At 56.1% G+C, this 16,017-nt stretch overlaps 1 protein-coding gene across 8 annotated transcripts in view; it reads left to right on the top strand.

Annotated features, from left to right (window-relative positions):
- Positions 1-208: 208 nt before the first annotated feature.
- ELN (elastin) overlaps positions 209-16,017 on the top strand; it is a 33,403-nt gene continuing 17,594 nt past the window's right edge. For 4 of the 8 annotated variants that reach the window (XM_045204582.3, XM_045204581.3, XM_045204579.3 and 1 more), the window contains exons 1-12: positions 209-558; positions 6,519-6,674; positions 8,147-8,179; positions 10,303-10,332; positions 11,648-11,683; positions 12,179-12,274; positions 12,547-12,633; positions 12,716-12,778; positions 13,474-13,521; positions 14,474-14,545; positions 14,882-14,911; positions 15,414-15,485. In XM_045204582.3, the coding sequence (XP_045060517.2) occupies positions 477-558; positions 6,519-6,674; positions 8,147-8,179; positions 10,303-10,332; positions 11,648-11,683; positions 12,179-12,274; positions 12,547-12,633; positions 12,716-12,778; positions 13,474-13,521; positions 14,474-14,545; positions 14,882-14,911; positions 15,414-15,485 (805 nt within the window). In that variant the 5' untranslated portion in view covers positions 209-476. The remainder of the gene's footprint in view (positions 559-6,518; positions 6,675-8,146; positions 8,180-10,302; positions 10,333-11,647; positions 11,684-12,178; positions 12,275-12,546; positions 12,634-12,715; positions 12,779-13,473; positions 13,522-14,473; positions 14,546-14,881; positions 14,912-15,413; positions 15,486-16,017) is intronic. The other 4 variants (XM_053930086.2, XM_045204580.3, XM_053930062.2 and 1 more) reach the window with 3 other exon arrangements.

Below are 16,017 nucleotides of genomic sequence, written 5' to 3'. Positions count from 1 at the left end.
GAGGGGCGGGGGCCTGGCCACTTGGGCCTTGGCTGGGGCTGGATTTTTGGCTGGGCTGCAGGGCCCTCCCTCCTGCTTCCTCTCCCGAGGGCTGTCCTGGCAGAGGCCCCCCTCACACTTTCTGGCGGGAACAGGGCCAGCAGTGAGAGAACAGCCACAGAGGGAAAGCGAGAGAGAGAGAGAGAGATGAGGGAAAACTCTGTGTGTGTGTGTGTGTATGCGCACGCGTGAGCGAGTGTGTGTTTTAAGGAAAAGAGCCCACAGTCCAGTCCACTCAGACCCAGCCTGGGAGACTTGCGAGCCGGCCTTTCGTAATTGCCCCCCTCCCCACAGCCCCCTCCCCCAGGCCTCCCCCTTCTCAGGCCCTCCTGCCCGCCCTCTCTCCCTCCCTTCTTCCCTCGCAGCCGAGGAGGCAGCAATTACGCTTTGGGGATAAAACGAGGCGCGGAGAGCAGGCTGGGGCATTTCTCCCTGAGATGGCGGGTCCGACAGCTGCAGCCCTGCGGCCCGGAGTCCTCCTGCTCCTGCTGTCCGTCATCTACCCCTCGCAGCCTGGAGGTAGGCCTCACCCTGTTCCCGGAGCTGCCCGCAGATCCTCCATCCTCCAGGCCAGGTGTCTGGGCTAATGGATGAGAGGGCACCCTTCACCCCCGGCATTCTCCAGGGGTTCTAAGGCAGGAGCCCTGCAGTCACTGGATCCTTATTGCCTCCCCTCCCTGGACCTAGCCCATTCCTATGTGAACCTGTCACATAGATACCCCACGATGTGGGATGGTCCCAGCAGTGAGCAGGTTCTGCTGCCCTGAGGGGACTGAGGGGCTCCTGCTCTGTCGGGGCTCTCTCCCAGTGGGGGTGTTGGGATCATGCTGCAGAAGGACGGGGCACCCGGCAGTTTGCATACCTGTGGACCCAGCCCAGTGAGCACGTGTGCCCTGCAGGCAGGGGACCTGAGCTAGAGGCCAGCCAAAGTGAGCTATGTGACTTCAGCAGGTTTCTTGTCCCGTGGGAAGTCAGGAACCCCTCTGAGGAAGGTCAGGGTTAGTTGATTATGGGGTTGCCGGTTGGAAAGCCGCTTCTGTGGTCTGTCGCTGGTGAAAAGGGCTGGGACTTCTGAGTGTGTGGAGTGTGTGGAATGTGTGCACACTTGCATACACACGCAAACAGAAATGAGTGTGTTGCATGCTATTGCACAGGTGTGCATGGGTGTATATGCCCAAATACACCACCAAATAGTGGAGGAGATTCCTGGGATACATCTCTGTTCACAGGTTCATCCCTGGACAGGTGTATGTGTGTGTGTACACGTGTGTGTAGTTGTGTGTTTGGGGGAGGAGGTTGTAGGGTATGTGAAAGTGCCTATTGGCATTCACAAGAGTCTGCCACCTGACAGACGTGTACACACGGGAGATCTGGCACCCAGGTGTGTCCTCAGGTGTGGGTCGTCACTGTGCACGTGACGGTGCACGTGAGAGAGTGTAGCAGTCATAGTGTGGAGTACAAGGGAGGACAGAAGCTGGGTAAGGTGTCTACCTCCTGGCAGAGGGAGTGTGTCCGATGGCAGAGGCTGGAGTGGACCTCGGGGCAGGTCTGGACCATCCAGGGTGTGTCCTTCCCCAGGCCCCAAGGGTCTCCCCATGGGGCTGCTACACACTTTGGGGGCCCCTGGGAGGGACATACCAGGGACCCCTGTAGGTGCTCCTGGACATGGGCAGAGGGAGGTGAAGACTCAGGAGTCATGTGGTGGGGGGCCTGGGGCAGGGTCTGGTCTCCTTGCCATGAGAACTCGACCTCGGTGGGGACCACCATGGGAGCACACGGGGTGGGGCGGCAGGGCCGGGCAGGAGGGCAGTAGCAGGGGGCCGGGCAGGAGCAGCAGCTGTTTCCGTGAGATTGACCGTCTGGACAGGGCTGCTGTAATAGGGGCTTCCTGCACAGAGGTCGTCAGCTCCCGGCCTGACCGGCACTATGGGGTGTGTGCGCCATCAGATAGGGCCCAGGGGTGGGAAGCAAGACAACCCAGAGGACGAGCACCCCACTGTCTGAGAGCAGCAGCTCTGGACCTGCCTGAACCTCCCCCTCGAAGGCGTGGCCCTGAACACCTGCCTGCCTTCTCAGAGCTCCCACCTAGAGCATGGCAGTTAAGCCCCACAGGAGCCCTGACAGTTAGGAATTACTACCTTCACTTTACAATGGGGAAACTGAGGCACAGACTGGCTACGGCAGCCCCAGGAGCTTCAGTACCAGCCAGCTCTCTGCCCTGGGCCAGAGGATGAGGGAGTGGGGGCCAGGTGCAAGGCAACATCGGGGGAGGTTCAGGCCTCGGGCTGAGTCCTCTAGGGTGGGCAAGCCCCAGGGCAGAAGGCACCCTCTCCTCCTTGTCCCCTCAGTGACACTGGGAAATGCTCAGCTGGCCTTGTTCTTCCCTTGCAAACGTAAATCACAGTTCTGTCCCAGGTGGTAGAATGAATCCTGGGTCCAAATAAGGGGTGCATGATTGATGAGGTCCTTAGGGGTTTGTGCCCAGAGCCTACCAAAGTCTAGAGAGGTCACGAAGTGGGAGGGGCTGAGACACACGTGCACACCCAGAGCCACCTGACTGGCTGTCCTGGGGGAGCCCGGTTGCCCCCAACCCAAGAGACTGTCACCCCCATGGGTTCCCCAGCTCCAAAGAGCCACATTATCAGTGGAGGCAAGAAAGGGGCTCCCCGGGATGACTGCGTAATGGAAAAGGTTGTCTAGACCCAGTTAGAATGAGTCAAAAGTAGCTTTGTGGACCGGGAGTCCCAGACTCCCATACCATTTAAAGAGGGAGAGGGAGAGCGAGAGAGAAACTAAATCAGTCATCTCCCATCCCCCAGAGATATCATCAGGGTTGTTTTTTTTTTAATTTATTCTGGAACTGAGGATGATTTGGAAGACAGGTTTTAAACCCTGGCAGCATATTGGGGTTACCCAGGGGATTTTAAACAATTCTGATGTGAGGGTCCCACCCAAGAATTCCTGTTTTATTTGGTCTGTGGTGGGACCCTGACACAGAGGTTTTGTCAAAGCTGCCCAAGTGACACCAGTGAGCCTCCAGGGCCGGGGACGTCTGGCTTAGGGGTTGATCCTGCTCTCTGCATCCACGAGGCCAATGCAGGAGGGCAGACATGCCTGGGGGGCAACAGGGACTAGAGTCATTCACTGGAGGACAGATTGTTTTTGAAAAGCCCTTGGCAGCCTTTCTCCAAACAAGCAACAAACAGCTTGGTGTGGTCTTATCTGCTCCCCAGGCCAGCCCTTTGGACTTGGGCTTGGCAAAAACCCCTACCAAGGACCGCTTGCCCACTGCTTGCTCCCAAACAGCCTTCTCCCAGATCTTTGAACTTGGAGCCCAGGCCCCAGGCAGAAGGCACCGCATGTGACTGGGTTCAGCTATGAGTCCTAGGCCAGGCACTTAATTTCACTGGCTCTTGGTTTCCCTGGATGGAAAATGGGGAGAAACATCCCTGCCCTATTATCTCCTAGGGCTGGTGGCAGGCTCCAGCCATGAAACATCTGCCAAAACTGTATCAAATAAGAGAACTGTGGAAACATAGATTTTTAAAATGATGTATCTTCTTATTTAGAATTTGCTAACTTGGACTGATCAACCTTTGTAATTAGTGCACATTTATAAGCTTTCATTTCCCTTTTGCCGTGTTTTGTCTAGTGGGGAGCAGAGTGCAGTGATGGAGGAAGCAGACAGGACTGAGGCAGGGGATGCCCAGAGGCGTTCCAGAAACTCTGGGAAGGTTTCACAAGGGAGCAGAAGTGACATCTGAGATAGAGTTTAAAGAAAGGTCAATGTTTGAGGGGCTATTATTGAATGACAGGTGAGCCTCGGTCTATAGGGCTCTGGGAGGCAGAATTAGAAAGATAGAGGGGCAGATTCTCTGTTGATAGGAGGAAGACCTCTCTGCAAGTAGAGGGGACAGCATCAGGAAGTGGTGATTTTCCCATCACTGGAGGCGTGCAAGCAGGAACACCAGGGGATGTTTGCAGAAGGAGGTTTCAGCCCAGGCCAGAAGACTGTTATGATCTCTGAGAGTCTAGGATCATGATTCCAAGATGCAAGAGACAAGTTCACCCTGGACTAGCCGGTGAAATAAGCCAAACCCACATAAAACAAGACAAGCGTGCAACAGGCCAACCATTCTGGGTCAGCAAAGCAGTGAGAGTCACAGGCTCGGAAGAGGCAGGAGAGAGAATTTGAGCTCAGTCTTGATGGAAGGGTAGGATTTGGAGAGAGGAGAAGGCATTCCTGGCAGGAGGACCTGCTCAGGCTAAGGAATGAAGATGACCTGCTGGAGCATGAGAAGTGACTGCTGCCTTTTCGTAGGCCCTTGACTGGCTACTGTCTTTTTATATTCTCACTGCTCCTGCACCTGAAGAGAGAAGGCAGGGCAGGGACCCTTCATACCCACCAAGTCTTCTCTATTTCCTCATTGCCAAATGGGGATCAAAACCCATAGTTCCCTAGGCTGTCGTGGTTCAGGCACGGAGTTCGGCACATGCTGTTGGGATTTGAATCATGGGGGTGGCGAGGGGGGAGAGGAGATGGGTAGGCGCTGGGGAGAAAGGAAGCAGAGGAGGAGCTGGCAGGCCCGGGAGGGGCGGGGTCACAAGCAGGTGTGGGACAGCAGAACCCCAAGAGAGGAAGTGGGGGTTCGGCCAGACCCGAGGGCTAGACCAGGCCAAGGGGGGAGACCCCTGGGCTGCTTGGGGATAGAACAGGCTGGATGCAGACCCGCAGACAGCGTCTTTGCTTCCCCTCCACCTAATGCACCCATTGTTTATTGAACACCCGCTGTACACCCCGCCCCAGGCCATGTGCTGTGCAGAGACAGGGATACAAAGAGTCACCATATTTTTTTTTTTTTTTGAGAAATTAACTTCCAGGTCCAGGGCAGAACAGGTCTCTCTTAGTTGAACCTTTTGACAACTCGCAACAACTTGGCAAGGCAGTGGCTATTGGCCCCACATTGCTGGAAAGAAACTGAGGCTCAAAGGGGTTAAGTGACTGGCCCAAGGTCACACTGATGGTAAGAAGTGGCACAGCCAGGAGTGGAGGCAGATGGGTCTGTCCTGAACCTCTTGCTTCCTCTACCCCTCAACACTGCTCTCGCCGTCTGCGCTGGACCTGGAAAGGAAGGAGCGAGGCCGAGGCAGAGAAAGGCCCAGAGCGCACCCGGGAAAGGACATAAGAGACAGTGCTAGGAGCTGGAGGCCAGAGCTGGGGAAGGCAAAGGCATCAAAGGCTCAATTCAGGCCATGTGTGTGCTTGGCAGCGGATGACAGGGCCGCAGCACTCACTCCCAGCAGGCCCGCCCTCCTGGGGCCACCACTTCAAGCCCCGGGGCTTTGACCAGATTTCTTGCACACTCCAGGCCTGGATTGCAGTTCCTGGGGGACCTCAGGCTCTGGGGCGGGTGGTGGCGCCAGGACATTGGCACAGGGTGGCTGTGACAGCTTGGCATCCCTTGTCCTGCTGGCCTGTGTCTAGGGCTGACAGGGCCCTGGGGCCAACGGGCCAGCTGTGCAGCATCGCCAGGGCACAGAGGCCAGATGTCTGTCCCTGAGGCCTCTGGATACACTACAGAGCTGACCAACACAGTCCCCCAGCCCTGCCCGTGCCCTTCTCGGCAGGGTGCTGCTGGGGCTTGGGCTGGGGCATCGGCAAGGTGGCTGGTCAAAGTCGGGGCCATTCTGAGGTGGTAGAGTTAGGGCCTGGTCTGCAGCAAAGTCATCTGTTGCCATGACCAGGCCTGGGGCTGGGGCCTGGCCTCACAACATTCCCCAGTGAGAGCTTCACTGCTCTGTGGGGACTGAACTCGTGATCTTGGCTGCGCAGACAGTCCCTGGCCTGGCCAGTGAATTAGCTTTTCCTTAGGAAACTATTCACTTTGCTCATTCATGGTGTCCCCCTCTGGGGCCCGGCGCCTCCTAAGACAGCCCTATGTCAGGCAGCCAGAACCCCACCCTTCCACTGTTGCCCAGTGGCTGAGGACGCTGACCTCACGCCGTCCTATCAGTGTGGGAATGGCTGCATTTTTACTGGCAGCGGCCGCATTTCCTTACCGCTCACTTACAGCCCAGCCTGCTCTCCCACAGCCCTGGCCCCTGCCCATGCTGCTCAGGGCTGGAGAGAGTTGGCTGCCCAGTGAAAGGCGCTCAAACCCAGCCTCACGCCAGGCCCTCTCCAGGGAGAGAATTGTCTGGGTTTGAATCCAGGCTCCATCTCTTTCCAGCTGTGTGGCCCCAAGCATGTCCCTTAACTTCTCTGAGCCTGATTTCACATCTGTTAAGATGAAGATAGTAATCCCAGCCCTTCCCACCTCACAGGGTCATTTTGCAGAGCATAAATGAAAAAAGAAAAAAGCTTTGAAAACAAAAATTGCTTTGTGGACGTGCAATATTATTACCATAATTGTCGTCATTATTGTTACCATGGTTTTATTAGTTCTGGTTAACAGGGGACTCTACCTACTTCCTTTCAGGGGTCCCAGGGGCTGTTCCTGGAGTAGTCCCTGGAGTAGTTCCTGGAGGCATTCCCGGAGTTCCTGGAGCCATTCCCGGAGTAGTTCCTGGAGGCCTTCCCGGAGGAGTTCCTGGAGCCATTCCCGGAGCAGTTCCTGGAGGAGTCTACTACCCAGGTAATGTACGCAAAACTTCCACAAACCCAGGTGAGGCAGACTGCGAGTCCATCCTTGAGAGATGCACATTTTGACACTGCTGAAGGGAAGAACGTTATCACACCTACCACAGAGGACCCACAAGTCACTCCTACTTAGAAAAGCAGTTTACATGACACTGTTTCGCACCTGTTAAGAGCATAAATCTTCTGAAAGCTGAAACAGTGCTTTTGAGGCTACAGGAAAGTGGGTGTCTTTGCGCATTCACAGTCTTCAAACCATTGACCTCACTCTTGGAAATCCATTTAAAGGAAATGATTGACAAGGAGAGAAAAAGAAGGATCTGCAGCAAGGTCCACGGGAGTGGTGTTCGTGAAACGTGAAACAAGAACCCACCTGACTGGAGAGTGTGACTGACAAAAACTCTGAAATATTACCCAGTTGCTAAAAAGTTATGAGGATGTTATCTGTTGTACAATACGGCGAAGGGCTTTTCAAGTAAAAACAATATAAAAGCAACAACCATGTGCAGATGGAGACTGGGAACCCCCACCCTCACCAGAGGAAAATGGGCAGAATGTTGGAGCAATGCCATTGGAGGGCCATATTTTCCTTTAATTTAGAAAAAAAGCCTAAGGCTTTAATATAGATTGAAAGATCAAGGTAATATTTTCAACACTTACAAAGTATTTGCCTGTCCAGAGCTGACACGGAAGTGAGGGCAGCTACCAGCACACTCTCAGGCATAAACTGGCACAGGACAATTGGTGCGATGAGACAGCTGAGGAAACTGAGGTTTGCAAAGCGAAGGCTTGCCTGAGGTCATGTAGCTAGGCAGTGATGGATTTGACCATGGGCTGATGGGTGGCTTTCTGGCAGGAGCACTGTTTTTTCTCTTCTCTTTCTCTCTGTGTATATACTGTGTGTGTGTGTGTGTGTGTGTGTATACATACATCCCCCGCAGGGACTGGTCTCAGAGGCCTGGGAGGAGGAGGTGAGCTCAGAAGCCAAATGTGGTTCCTCACTGAGGGGAACTCAGTGTCACCCTGGCTCACACAGGTCCTCAAACCTCAGAACCCCGGAAGGCCCAGGCATCAAGGGCCCCCTCGTTTTATAGGCTGAGTGTCCAATGGGGAGAGACTTGTCCGAGGACTGGAACACACCGGCCTTTCGAGCACTTCCCACAGGTCTCTTCCCTGGAGGCCCTGCCTTCTTCTGAATTTCCTTTGATCCTCCCCAACATTCCTGATACGCCGGCCAAGTGGGTGCTATTGTCCCCTTCAGAGGCTGAGAAACTGAGTCCCGGACAGTAAGAACCACAGATCAGGGCTGGAGCTGGGCTTCCCACCAGACGCTGGGCTCCCAGCAGCTCCCAGCTGTTTTTAGGACTTGGAGAGTAAGACCCCACAATACCCTTGCTTTGCCCTGGGGGGATAAATTGTAAGAGAGGTAGACTGGGGCTCCCCATTCACTACCATCTCTTTCCTCTGCAGCACTGGGGCCTGGAGGCAAACCACCCAAGCCAGGTAAGACCTGAGGTCTTAGGGCACTGAGGGTGGGCCAAGGGCGAGGGGAGGAGAGGGGAGGGCCCACAGAACTTTGGACCTATCAGTGGAGCCTCCAGGTAAAAGGCAGGAAGGAAGTGGTAGGCAGTTCCAGTCCCCCAGGTATGAGCAGTCTCAGGCTGGGCCGAAGGGCTCTGGGGACAGGAAGCTGGCAGCAGCTTGTGTGAGGAGTGACCAGCATTTATCCTATAAGTGCCTTTGTGCCCAGCTGCCCTGTCCCTTCCGCACAGTGTCTCAGAAACAGCCTGGTGCTCCGGGCAAAGGTAAGGGTTGATGTTCCAGTGTCCCCAAGCCCATGAATGTCACTCTGAGTCTCAGACACAGATGGTAGGCTCCAGACTCCACCCAGATGGTCCCCTGACTCCAGACTGAGTCCTCTATAATCCCATGCCAATATCCCTGACCTTGCTGACAATTCGAGCCCTTATCCTGATCCCGCACTGAACCCTGACTCCAGACCAAGCCCTAAACTTAACCCCAGGTTGGACCCTGGCCCTGGCCCCAAATGATCATCCTTCTTGATCCCAGGCCCTCTCTAACTGTGTCTAGACCATGGAGTTTTCCAGGCAGGAGATGTGACTGGATTGTCCTGGCCTTGCCGAGTAGGCCACCGGGTTCCACCACCAGTTCCAAAGAACATACCCCCCGGAAAGACAGAGGGTGTGTCCCCCCCAGAAAGCACTAGTGGATAAGGAGCAGGTGGAGGAAATGGTGTCTCTGTCCAGACTGATGACCCCGCTGGTGTGAGATACTCCACATGTGGCCTTGGCACCCCCAACCATACTCTGTGTCTCCCTGGCTCTGAAGCCCAAGGCTCTAGGACAATTTGCATGTCCAGCAACTCTTACGAAATCCTGCTGTTCGATGATCCAATTGCAGATGAATCTGCAAGACCCAGATTCCCCTTCCCTGCAAGCCCATCTGTGTTTTGAAACTCCAGGGCTAGGGCCAGGCTAGAGAGAGGCCGAAGGGCAGGAAGCTAGGGTGAGGGGTTTCCTGGAGTCTGGGGGTTCTGCAAGGCCGGAGCCCTTGGAATTCACTGGTTTTCCTGCCAGAACCTGTATTCTGCCTCTTTGGAGGGACCTTCCCAGGGTCTTTGATGGTAGAAAGAATAGAGGGAAAGACTAGGTAAGCCAATGTGTAGAAGTAGGTCTGTGCTTAGCCAAGAAGACCCAAAATGTGGAGGTCATGACTGCAAAGCTAGAGGGGAGATTGGCGGGTCCCACTGGCAGCAGGGGACACATGTCATGCTGTGATTAAACACAGGAGGGAGGACTGAGAGAACTGCATAGAGTCCCATAATAGCTGGTTGCTAAAGTGAGGCTTTTAGTAATGATTTAGTTTAGACTTCCAAAAGAATGTTCAGCTCAGGGTGAAGAAGTAGACCAAAATAAATAAATAAATAAAAGTCAGGGCATCTCTTTCTCTTTCTGATGCAAGAGGGCTGGATCTCACAAATTCCCTGTGGTCATCTTTTAGCCTCAGGGCTCTGGACTACAAAGGCCTGGACAAAGCCACAGTCCCCCTCCCTCCCCCATGCAGCTCCCCACATCCGGGCCATGGGGATGTCCGGGCCTGCCCAGGCAAGATGGAACAGGGCATAGGCCGTGTGTGTCGTGCTTCGGAACAATTAATCCCTTGGCGAGTAGCGGGTGGGTGGCCTGGCAGCTGCTCCTTGTGGGCCTTGCGGCTGGCCTGCCTGGGCTCTCTGTGGGGGACCAGGCAGCTGGGAGCCAGCAACACCCACACCCTCAGCACTAGCTGGAGGCCAGCCACCCGTGTGAGAGGACCGGAAGGAGCAGAGCACACCCACTGGGCACCCTGGCATATTCCCCACACTAGGTGCTTTCTGCTCATGATCTCACGGGTCCCAGGAAGGTCAGGGACACAATGGCCATCTTGTAGGTAGGGAAACTGAGCCTCAGAAAGGTGAAGTGATTTGCTCCTGCATGCATAGAGTCGGCAGGGGCAGCAGTATTTGAATCCAGAGCTCTCTGATTCCAGAAGGAGAGAGGGTTGGGCTGGCCGGGCCCCTCAGCTCCCAGCTGTGGTCAGCATCTCACCCCTCCTCCCCTCCTTTCCAGGGGCTGGACTCCTTGGGGCATTTGGGCCAGGTAAGTCCAAAGGGAGGAGGGCAAACAGCGGTGGAGCACGTCGTGCTGGAGGGCGGTGTCGGGACCAGACTGCTAGGGGGAGTGTGGGAAAAGGACAGGTGGCTGCAGAGAGGTTGCCTGTTCCCACCCCCACTACCCCAGCCTTTCTCACCTCCAGTTCAGTTCCCATCTTCTCTTTCCAGCCCCTCTGTGGTCAGGAAGGCCGGAGCAGGCATGGCCCGTGCCCTGTTGGAGCTCAGGAAACAGGCCTGGCTGGAAGGAAGCCACTGAGAGAGCTAGGGAAGGGCAGGGCCTATAGTTCTGGGAAGTGAACTCCACCAGCCCCAGGCCAGGCCTGCCTCACACCCTGCATGCCTGGAAGGCAGACTAGGCAGAGTTAGAGACCCATCTTTCAGAGGGGCTGGCTGATTTTCAGGTGGGGCCAACTCACACAAGTAGGAAATGAGTAGGGGGAAGGGAAACCACACCCAGCGAAAGCCAGGTAGACCCTCCAGGGCTTGGCAGTCGGTTTCCAGCGAGGGCTTCCCTGGGCTCAGGACCCTGGCAGCCAGGACTGGTACTTGCAAGAGAGATTCTCACATAATTGGAAACAACCCTGGCACGCTTGTGAACTCCAACCTGATTGCCCATCAGTCCTGGCCGAAGTCATGGAATGTCTCCTGGAGGGGGAGAAAGAGCGATTGGGCCCAGATGTGGGAAGAGAGAGCCAGAGGGACCCATTTGACTTTTCATAAACATTTTAGCATCTGTCTGAAATTGAGGAGGCTCCTAGACTGCAGGCATGCTGGACAGACAGATAGACAGATGGTAGGGGACAGAAGGGTCTCCAGATACAAAGAAGGAGGAATGGGCTGAGCCAGGTGACACCTGAAAGGAAATAGAAGAGAGGTCTGGTGCAGGGGCCAGTGTGGGAGCAGGACAGGGCCTGGCCTGGGTGGGGGCTTGCTGGCAGACTCTACTCAGCTTCCGCCCTCACAGAAAGCCCTGCTGAGTCCGCCATTAGCTGGCAGGCCTTCTAGGAGAAGCAAGGCCGGGCCTAGGTACATTATGAGGCACGTGGGGTGAGAAGTCAATGCAGTTACATCTACATAGCACATAGCAGGTAGTCGCTAAATGGTCGCTGTTGTTTTATCAGGATCAGCCCCTGAGAACCAAAGGCTTCAGTCTGGCTTAGGGTCATGAGTGGCTGTACACCAACCATAGCACTGCTTGGTTCCTGCCTGCCCTCCACAAGACCCTTCCTACCCAGGATCCAGGAATGATGCCCACTCAGCAGTCTCTCTTCTTCTCACCTGACTCTGTCTCCTCCCCACAGGTGCTGGAGGGCTTGCAGGAGTTGGCGCTGGGGCAGGTTAGTGTTGACACCCAAACAAGATGCCCATCTGGGGGCCAGAGCCAAGCCCAGGGCATCTGGTATGTGGGCCAGGCCAGTCCTGGGCATGGGCGTGGGGGTGATGCTGGGACCACTTGCCCAGAGTAGCTGCCGCGAACTCAAAGAAGTGGCTTCTGCTGCGTCCTGAGCGCTATTATAATGTAGTGCTAAGAACGGAATGGAAGTGGCTGCAGAGGTCAAGGGAGCCCAGAGGAGTAGCTCTATTCAGCAGGGTTTCAGGAAGGCTTCTTGGAAGAGGGCCTGTGGAAGTTTGACCCCAAAAGATCCCTGCAGTTCTGTCAGGCTGAGCACAGCCATCTGGCACATACTGCTCTCCAACACCAAACCTGGTCCTGAGAGCAAAGGCTGCTGCTTGGCGTGGAAGTCCTGCAGAGAGCAGAAGATCCACCTCAAATGTGCCTCGGGGGCAGGGCTGGGTAGGCTCAAGACCTCACCCCATCCTTCCCTCCACAGGGCTTGGGGCCTTTCCTGCAGGCGCCTTCCCGGGGGCTCTAGTGCCTGGCGGAGCAGCTGGCGCTGCTGCAGCCTATAAAGCTGCTGCCAAGGCTGGTGAGTGGGATTCTTTGGGACATGCTATAAGACCCTTTCATGTCTGTGGGCTCTGCACTTTGCAAAAAACATTGCCTGGGAAGCAGGCAGGTGGGATCCTCATCTCTAATCCACTGGGGCTCAGGGAGGCAGCCAGTCTTCTAGTGAGGTGGTGGCGAACTCAGATATCAACGCTGGGCTCTCGGCATGCACTCATATCCTTCCTGGGCTCTCCACGTGCACTCCCGCCCCTCCTGCATGACTCCTCGCCTCTCCCATTCCTGGCTCTATAGGTGCTGGGCTTGGCGGTGTCGGCGGACTCGGTGGTGTTGGTGTTGGTGGCGTTGGAGGTCTCTTAAATGGCTTAGGAGTGTCTACAGGTATGGTGACTAGCCCTGGGTTGCCCAAGTGAAGGCTAAAGACCTGGTGACACCCACTCTGATGCGGTCCCTTCCACGCCAGGTGGAGTGGTGGCTCAGCCTGGAGCAGGACTCGGAGTTGGAGTAAAGCCTGGGAAAGTGCCGGGTAAGTGTGGAGTCCCTAGGGCTGGACAACAGGGTCAGGGAGGCGTTGAGGCTCCTACTTTTTACTGGGTGGGAAAGGCGGGGCCTGGCTGCAGTGGGGCAGGGAAGAGAGCCAGGCCCAAGTGTGGTGCCTTGTTCAAAATCAGGGAGGGCCCCAGCTTGCATTCTGGGCCCTTCTGCCAGGATCTTGAAACAGAAAGAGACCTCAGAGACAGGCTCTGTGGCCAACATTCAGGTGACAGATGGGGACACAGGCTCAGAATGGAGAGTCAGTGCAGAGGGCCTTTGGTGGTCATAGCAAAGCCAGGGTGGCCCAAGGTGCCTTGACTCCCCACCTGGTGCTCATTCCTCTGTGCCAAGCCCTTGACAAAGTGACTTCAGGTTAAACAAAAGCCTGCCTGAGTCCACACAGCAGGAGGGAACATCTGGAAGCTGTTAGCCCAGAGGTGGGCTGGGCTGGCCATGGTAAACATGCTCCAGGAGACAAGATAAATCAATGCACAGAAGGGTCAGCAGATGACTTTTGAAACTCCCTCGACGAAGGCTGCAGCCACCACACATGTGTTCCTGGCTGCCCGTGCTGTGTACTGGGGTGGCTGGTTTGTGAGCCCTGGAGCCATGGAAGGAAGGGGCAGGGAGGGCTGAGTTCCTGGAGGCTGGGTTGCTGCTCATGGCTCCCCCCTCTTTTGGCCACAGGTGTGGGGCTACCAGGTGTATTCCCAGGTGGAGTGCTCCCAGGCGCAGGTAAAGTTGAAGAGGAGAAATGTACCCTATTGCAAGGAGACCATCTTCTGGTAGCCTCCTAGGTGGCCACTTACCCCCTGCAAGCCGAGGCCACCAGAAGCCTTGGGTCCCTAAACATCAAAGCTCAGGCTTTGATGACACAGGACCCCTGTCATCTTTCCCCATGAAGGCCAGTCAGCTTCCCTTTGTCCCACCCAAGCCCTGACCCCAGGCCCAGACCCAGATCATTGACACAGCCTGAGGTGGGCCCCCGAGGACGCACCAATGTAGCCAGCTAATTCCCAAAAGCCATGAGTCACCAGGGAGCCCGCCCAGAGCATCCACCCTGCAGGAGACCCTCAGAACTGCCCTCTCACCCTCCTCTCCCTGCCAGGGTCTGGCCGCCCCACCAAACATGTGACCTCCTGAATTCCCCCAAAAGCCCAGACTTATGCTGTTCTGCAAGATAATTTGCTGACAGTGTCCCTCCCTCTGTCCCTCTGGCCGAGGTGGCCCAGTCCCAAGGGACACAGGAGAGGTAGGAGCGCCAGACACTGGCAAATGCAGAGCTTCCAGACACAGCAGCTGGCTGCGTGTGTTTGGTTGTGAATGCATGTCAAGCAAGGGCCCTGAAAGGGCACAGTCTCCCACCTCGTGCCAGCTTTTACTGTCTGTCTTCTCTGGTGAGGTTGACGGGGGGACTGGAAAGTCACTACAGCTTAGAGAGGAGGCCATCTGAGGAACAAGATCACATAGCTAGGAAATGGGATTAAAATTCAGTTCTTCTGTCAGACAAAGAGGAAAAGTCATCACTAAACAGCCCCCATCCCACATGAGCTGTGTTTGTCACTGGTGGTCAGTGCAGAAGCAGGTCAATTGTGTGACCCAAGGGGTGGTGAGGGTGTCAGGCTGGCAGGACCTTGAGGCCTGCTTTCCTACCCTCACTGCCTGACCCCCCCTTTTGCCCCCTCAGGAGGTCGGTTCCCAGGTGTGGGGGTGCTCCCTGGGGTTCCCACTGGAACAGGAGTCAAGCCCAAGGCCCCAGGTATGTGAACGGTGGGCTGGGGACCCATGATGGGAATCTGCACCCACTCTCAGGACCCTATAGGAGGGAGAGCGGGAGTGGGGCTGGGGCCCTGGGCTCAGTGCCCTGTGGGTGGGCACCCCTTGTCCTCCAGCCCTGATCCATCTGGCAGAGGTAGTCAGAACACCTCTCAGAAATTCCAAGTGTGTGAGAGGGCAGCATAAGCCAGGAGATCTGGGCAGAACAGGCCACTACTTGGGCCAGCCCACCTCTCTGTGCTGCCTGGCGCCAGCCATTGGTGCCTCTACCTTGTGCCCATGGTGGAAGGGCTACTGTGACATCTCCTTGTCATTGCAGGTGGAGGCGGAGCTTTTGCTGGAATCCCAGGTGAGGCAAGGCAAGCATCCCCAGTGAGTGGGAGGCCAGCAGGGTGGCCAGCCAGGCAGGGGCTCTTGCCTTAGGAGGGGCTGAGCATTCAGAACTCCATCAGGCCTGTCCAGGTGCCCTCATGCCTACTGCTCCAGGCCTTGAAGTGGCTGCAGCACAAGTGGCACCCATCGTAGGTCTGCTTCCCCAGTCCCAGCCCCTCAAGTGTAGCAGCCCGCGAGAGCCCAGGAAACCTGCCAGTCTGTGCCAAATGCTGCAAGGGCTGCAGGCCCCAACTGTGGAGGGAAGTGGATTCTGCAGCTTTCTGTAGGAAATGGCCCCACAGTGGCAGGGCTCAGCTGACGGGTGACAGCAAGACAGGAATACCCTCTGGCAGGATGGTTTCTGGATGCAGTGGGAGCTCATTCTGTCTGAGCGGAAAGCGGAGAGTGAGGCTGGGGGCTCGGCAGGAGCTGCTGGCCCAAGTTGCTAGGACCCGATTTTGCTCTCCTTGTTCCCACAGGAGTTGGGCCGTTTGGGGGCCAGCAGCCTGGTGTCCCACTGGGGTACCCCATCAAGGCACCCAAGCTGCCAGGTAAGTCAGAAGGAGGACTCAAGGGGCACTACTCACCGGGTCTCACTGCCGAGAGGCCAGCCTGTGGGGGGCACTGTTCAGGCTACCAGCGTCTCTTGCGGGGGACGTCAGGAAACCTGGGTACCAAACCTCACTTCTGATCGCCAGCAGAGGAAAACTGGGGTCAGCCATCCTGCAGGGGCTGGTCTCACACACGTGCACACCTGTATACACATGCAAGCACAGGCACAGAGACCCACAGCCTTGACAGGAAACCACTTGTGTGGATGGGAAGAAACACTGTTCATTGGAAAGACCCCTCTAACATCCACACCCTTCCATCAGCTCACACGATGAGCTGTTTCTTATTGGGTAGGGGAGTAAGGAAGCTACTCAGATGCTAGGGACCTGGCAGGGCACCCCATCTCCCTCTCCCACCCAGGGCCTCTGCTTTCTTGAGAGCCTCTGTGAGCTGCTCATGACCCTTGGGAGGGTCTCAGGCCTCTGCAACTGTGGGACTAGATCTGTCCACCAAGGTAGTGGGAGCCCACCA

This window comes from Desmodus rotundus, chromosome 1 (assembly GCF_022682495.2).
Source record: "Desmodus rotundus isolate HL8 chromosome 1, HLdesRot8A.1, whole genome shotgun sequence".
NCBI classification, from domain to species: domain Eukaryota; kingdom Metazoa; phylum Chordata; class Mammalia; order Chiroptera; family Phyllostomidae; genus Desmodus; species Desmodus rotundus.
This window is presented reverse-complemented; position numbering and strand designations above follow the sequence as displayed.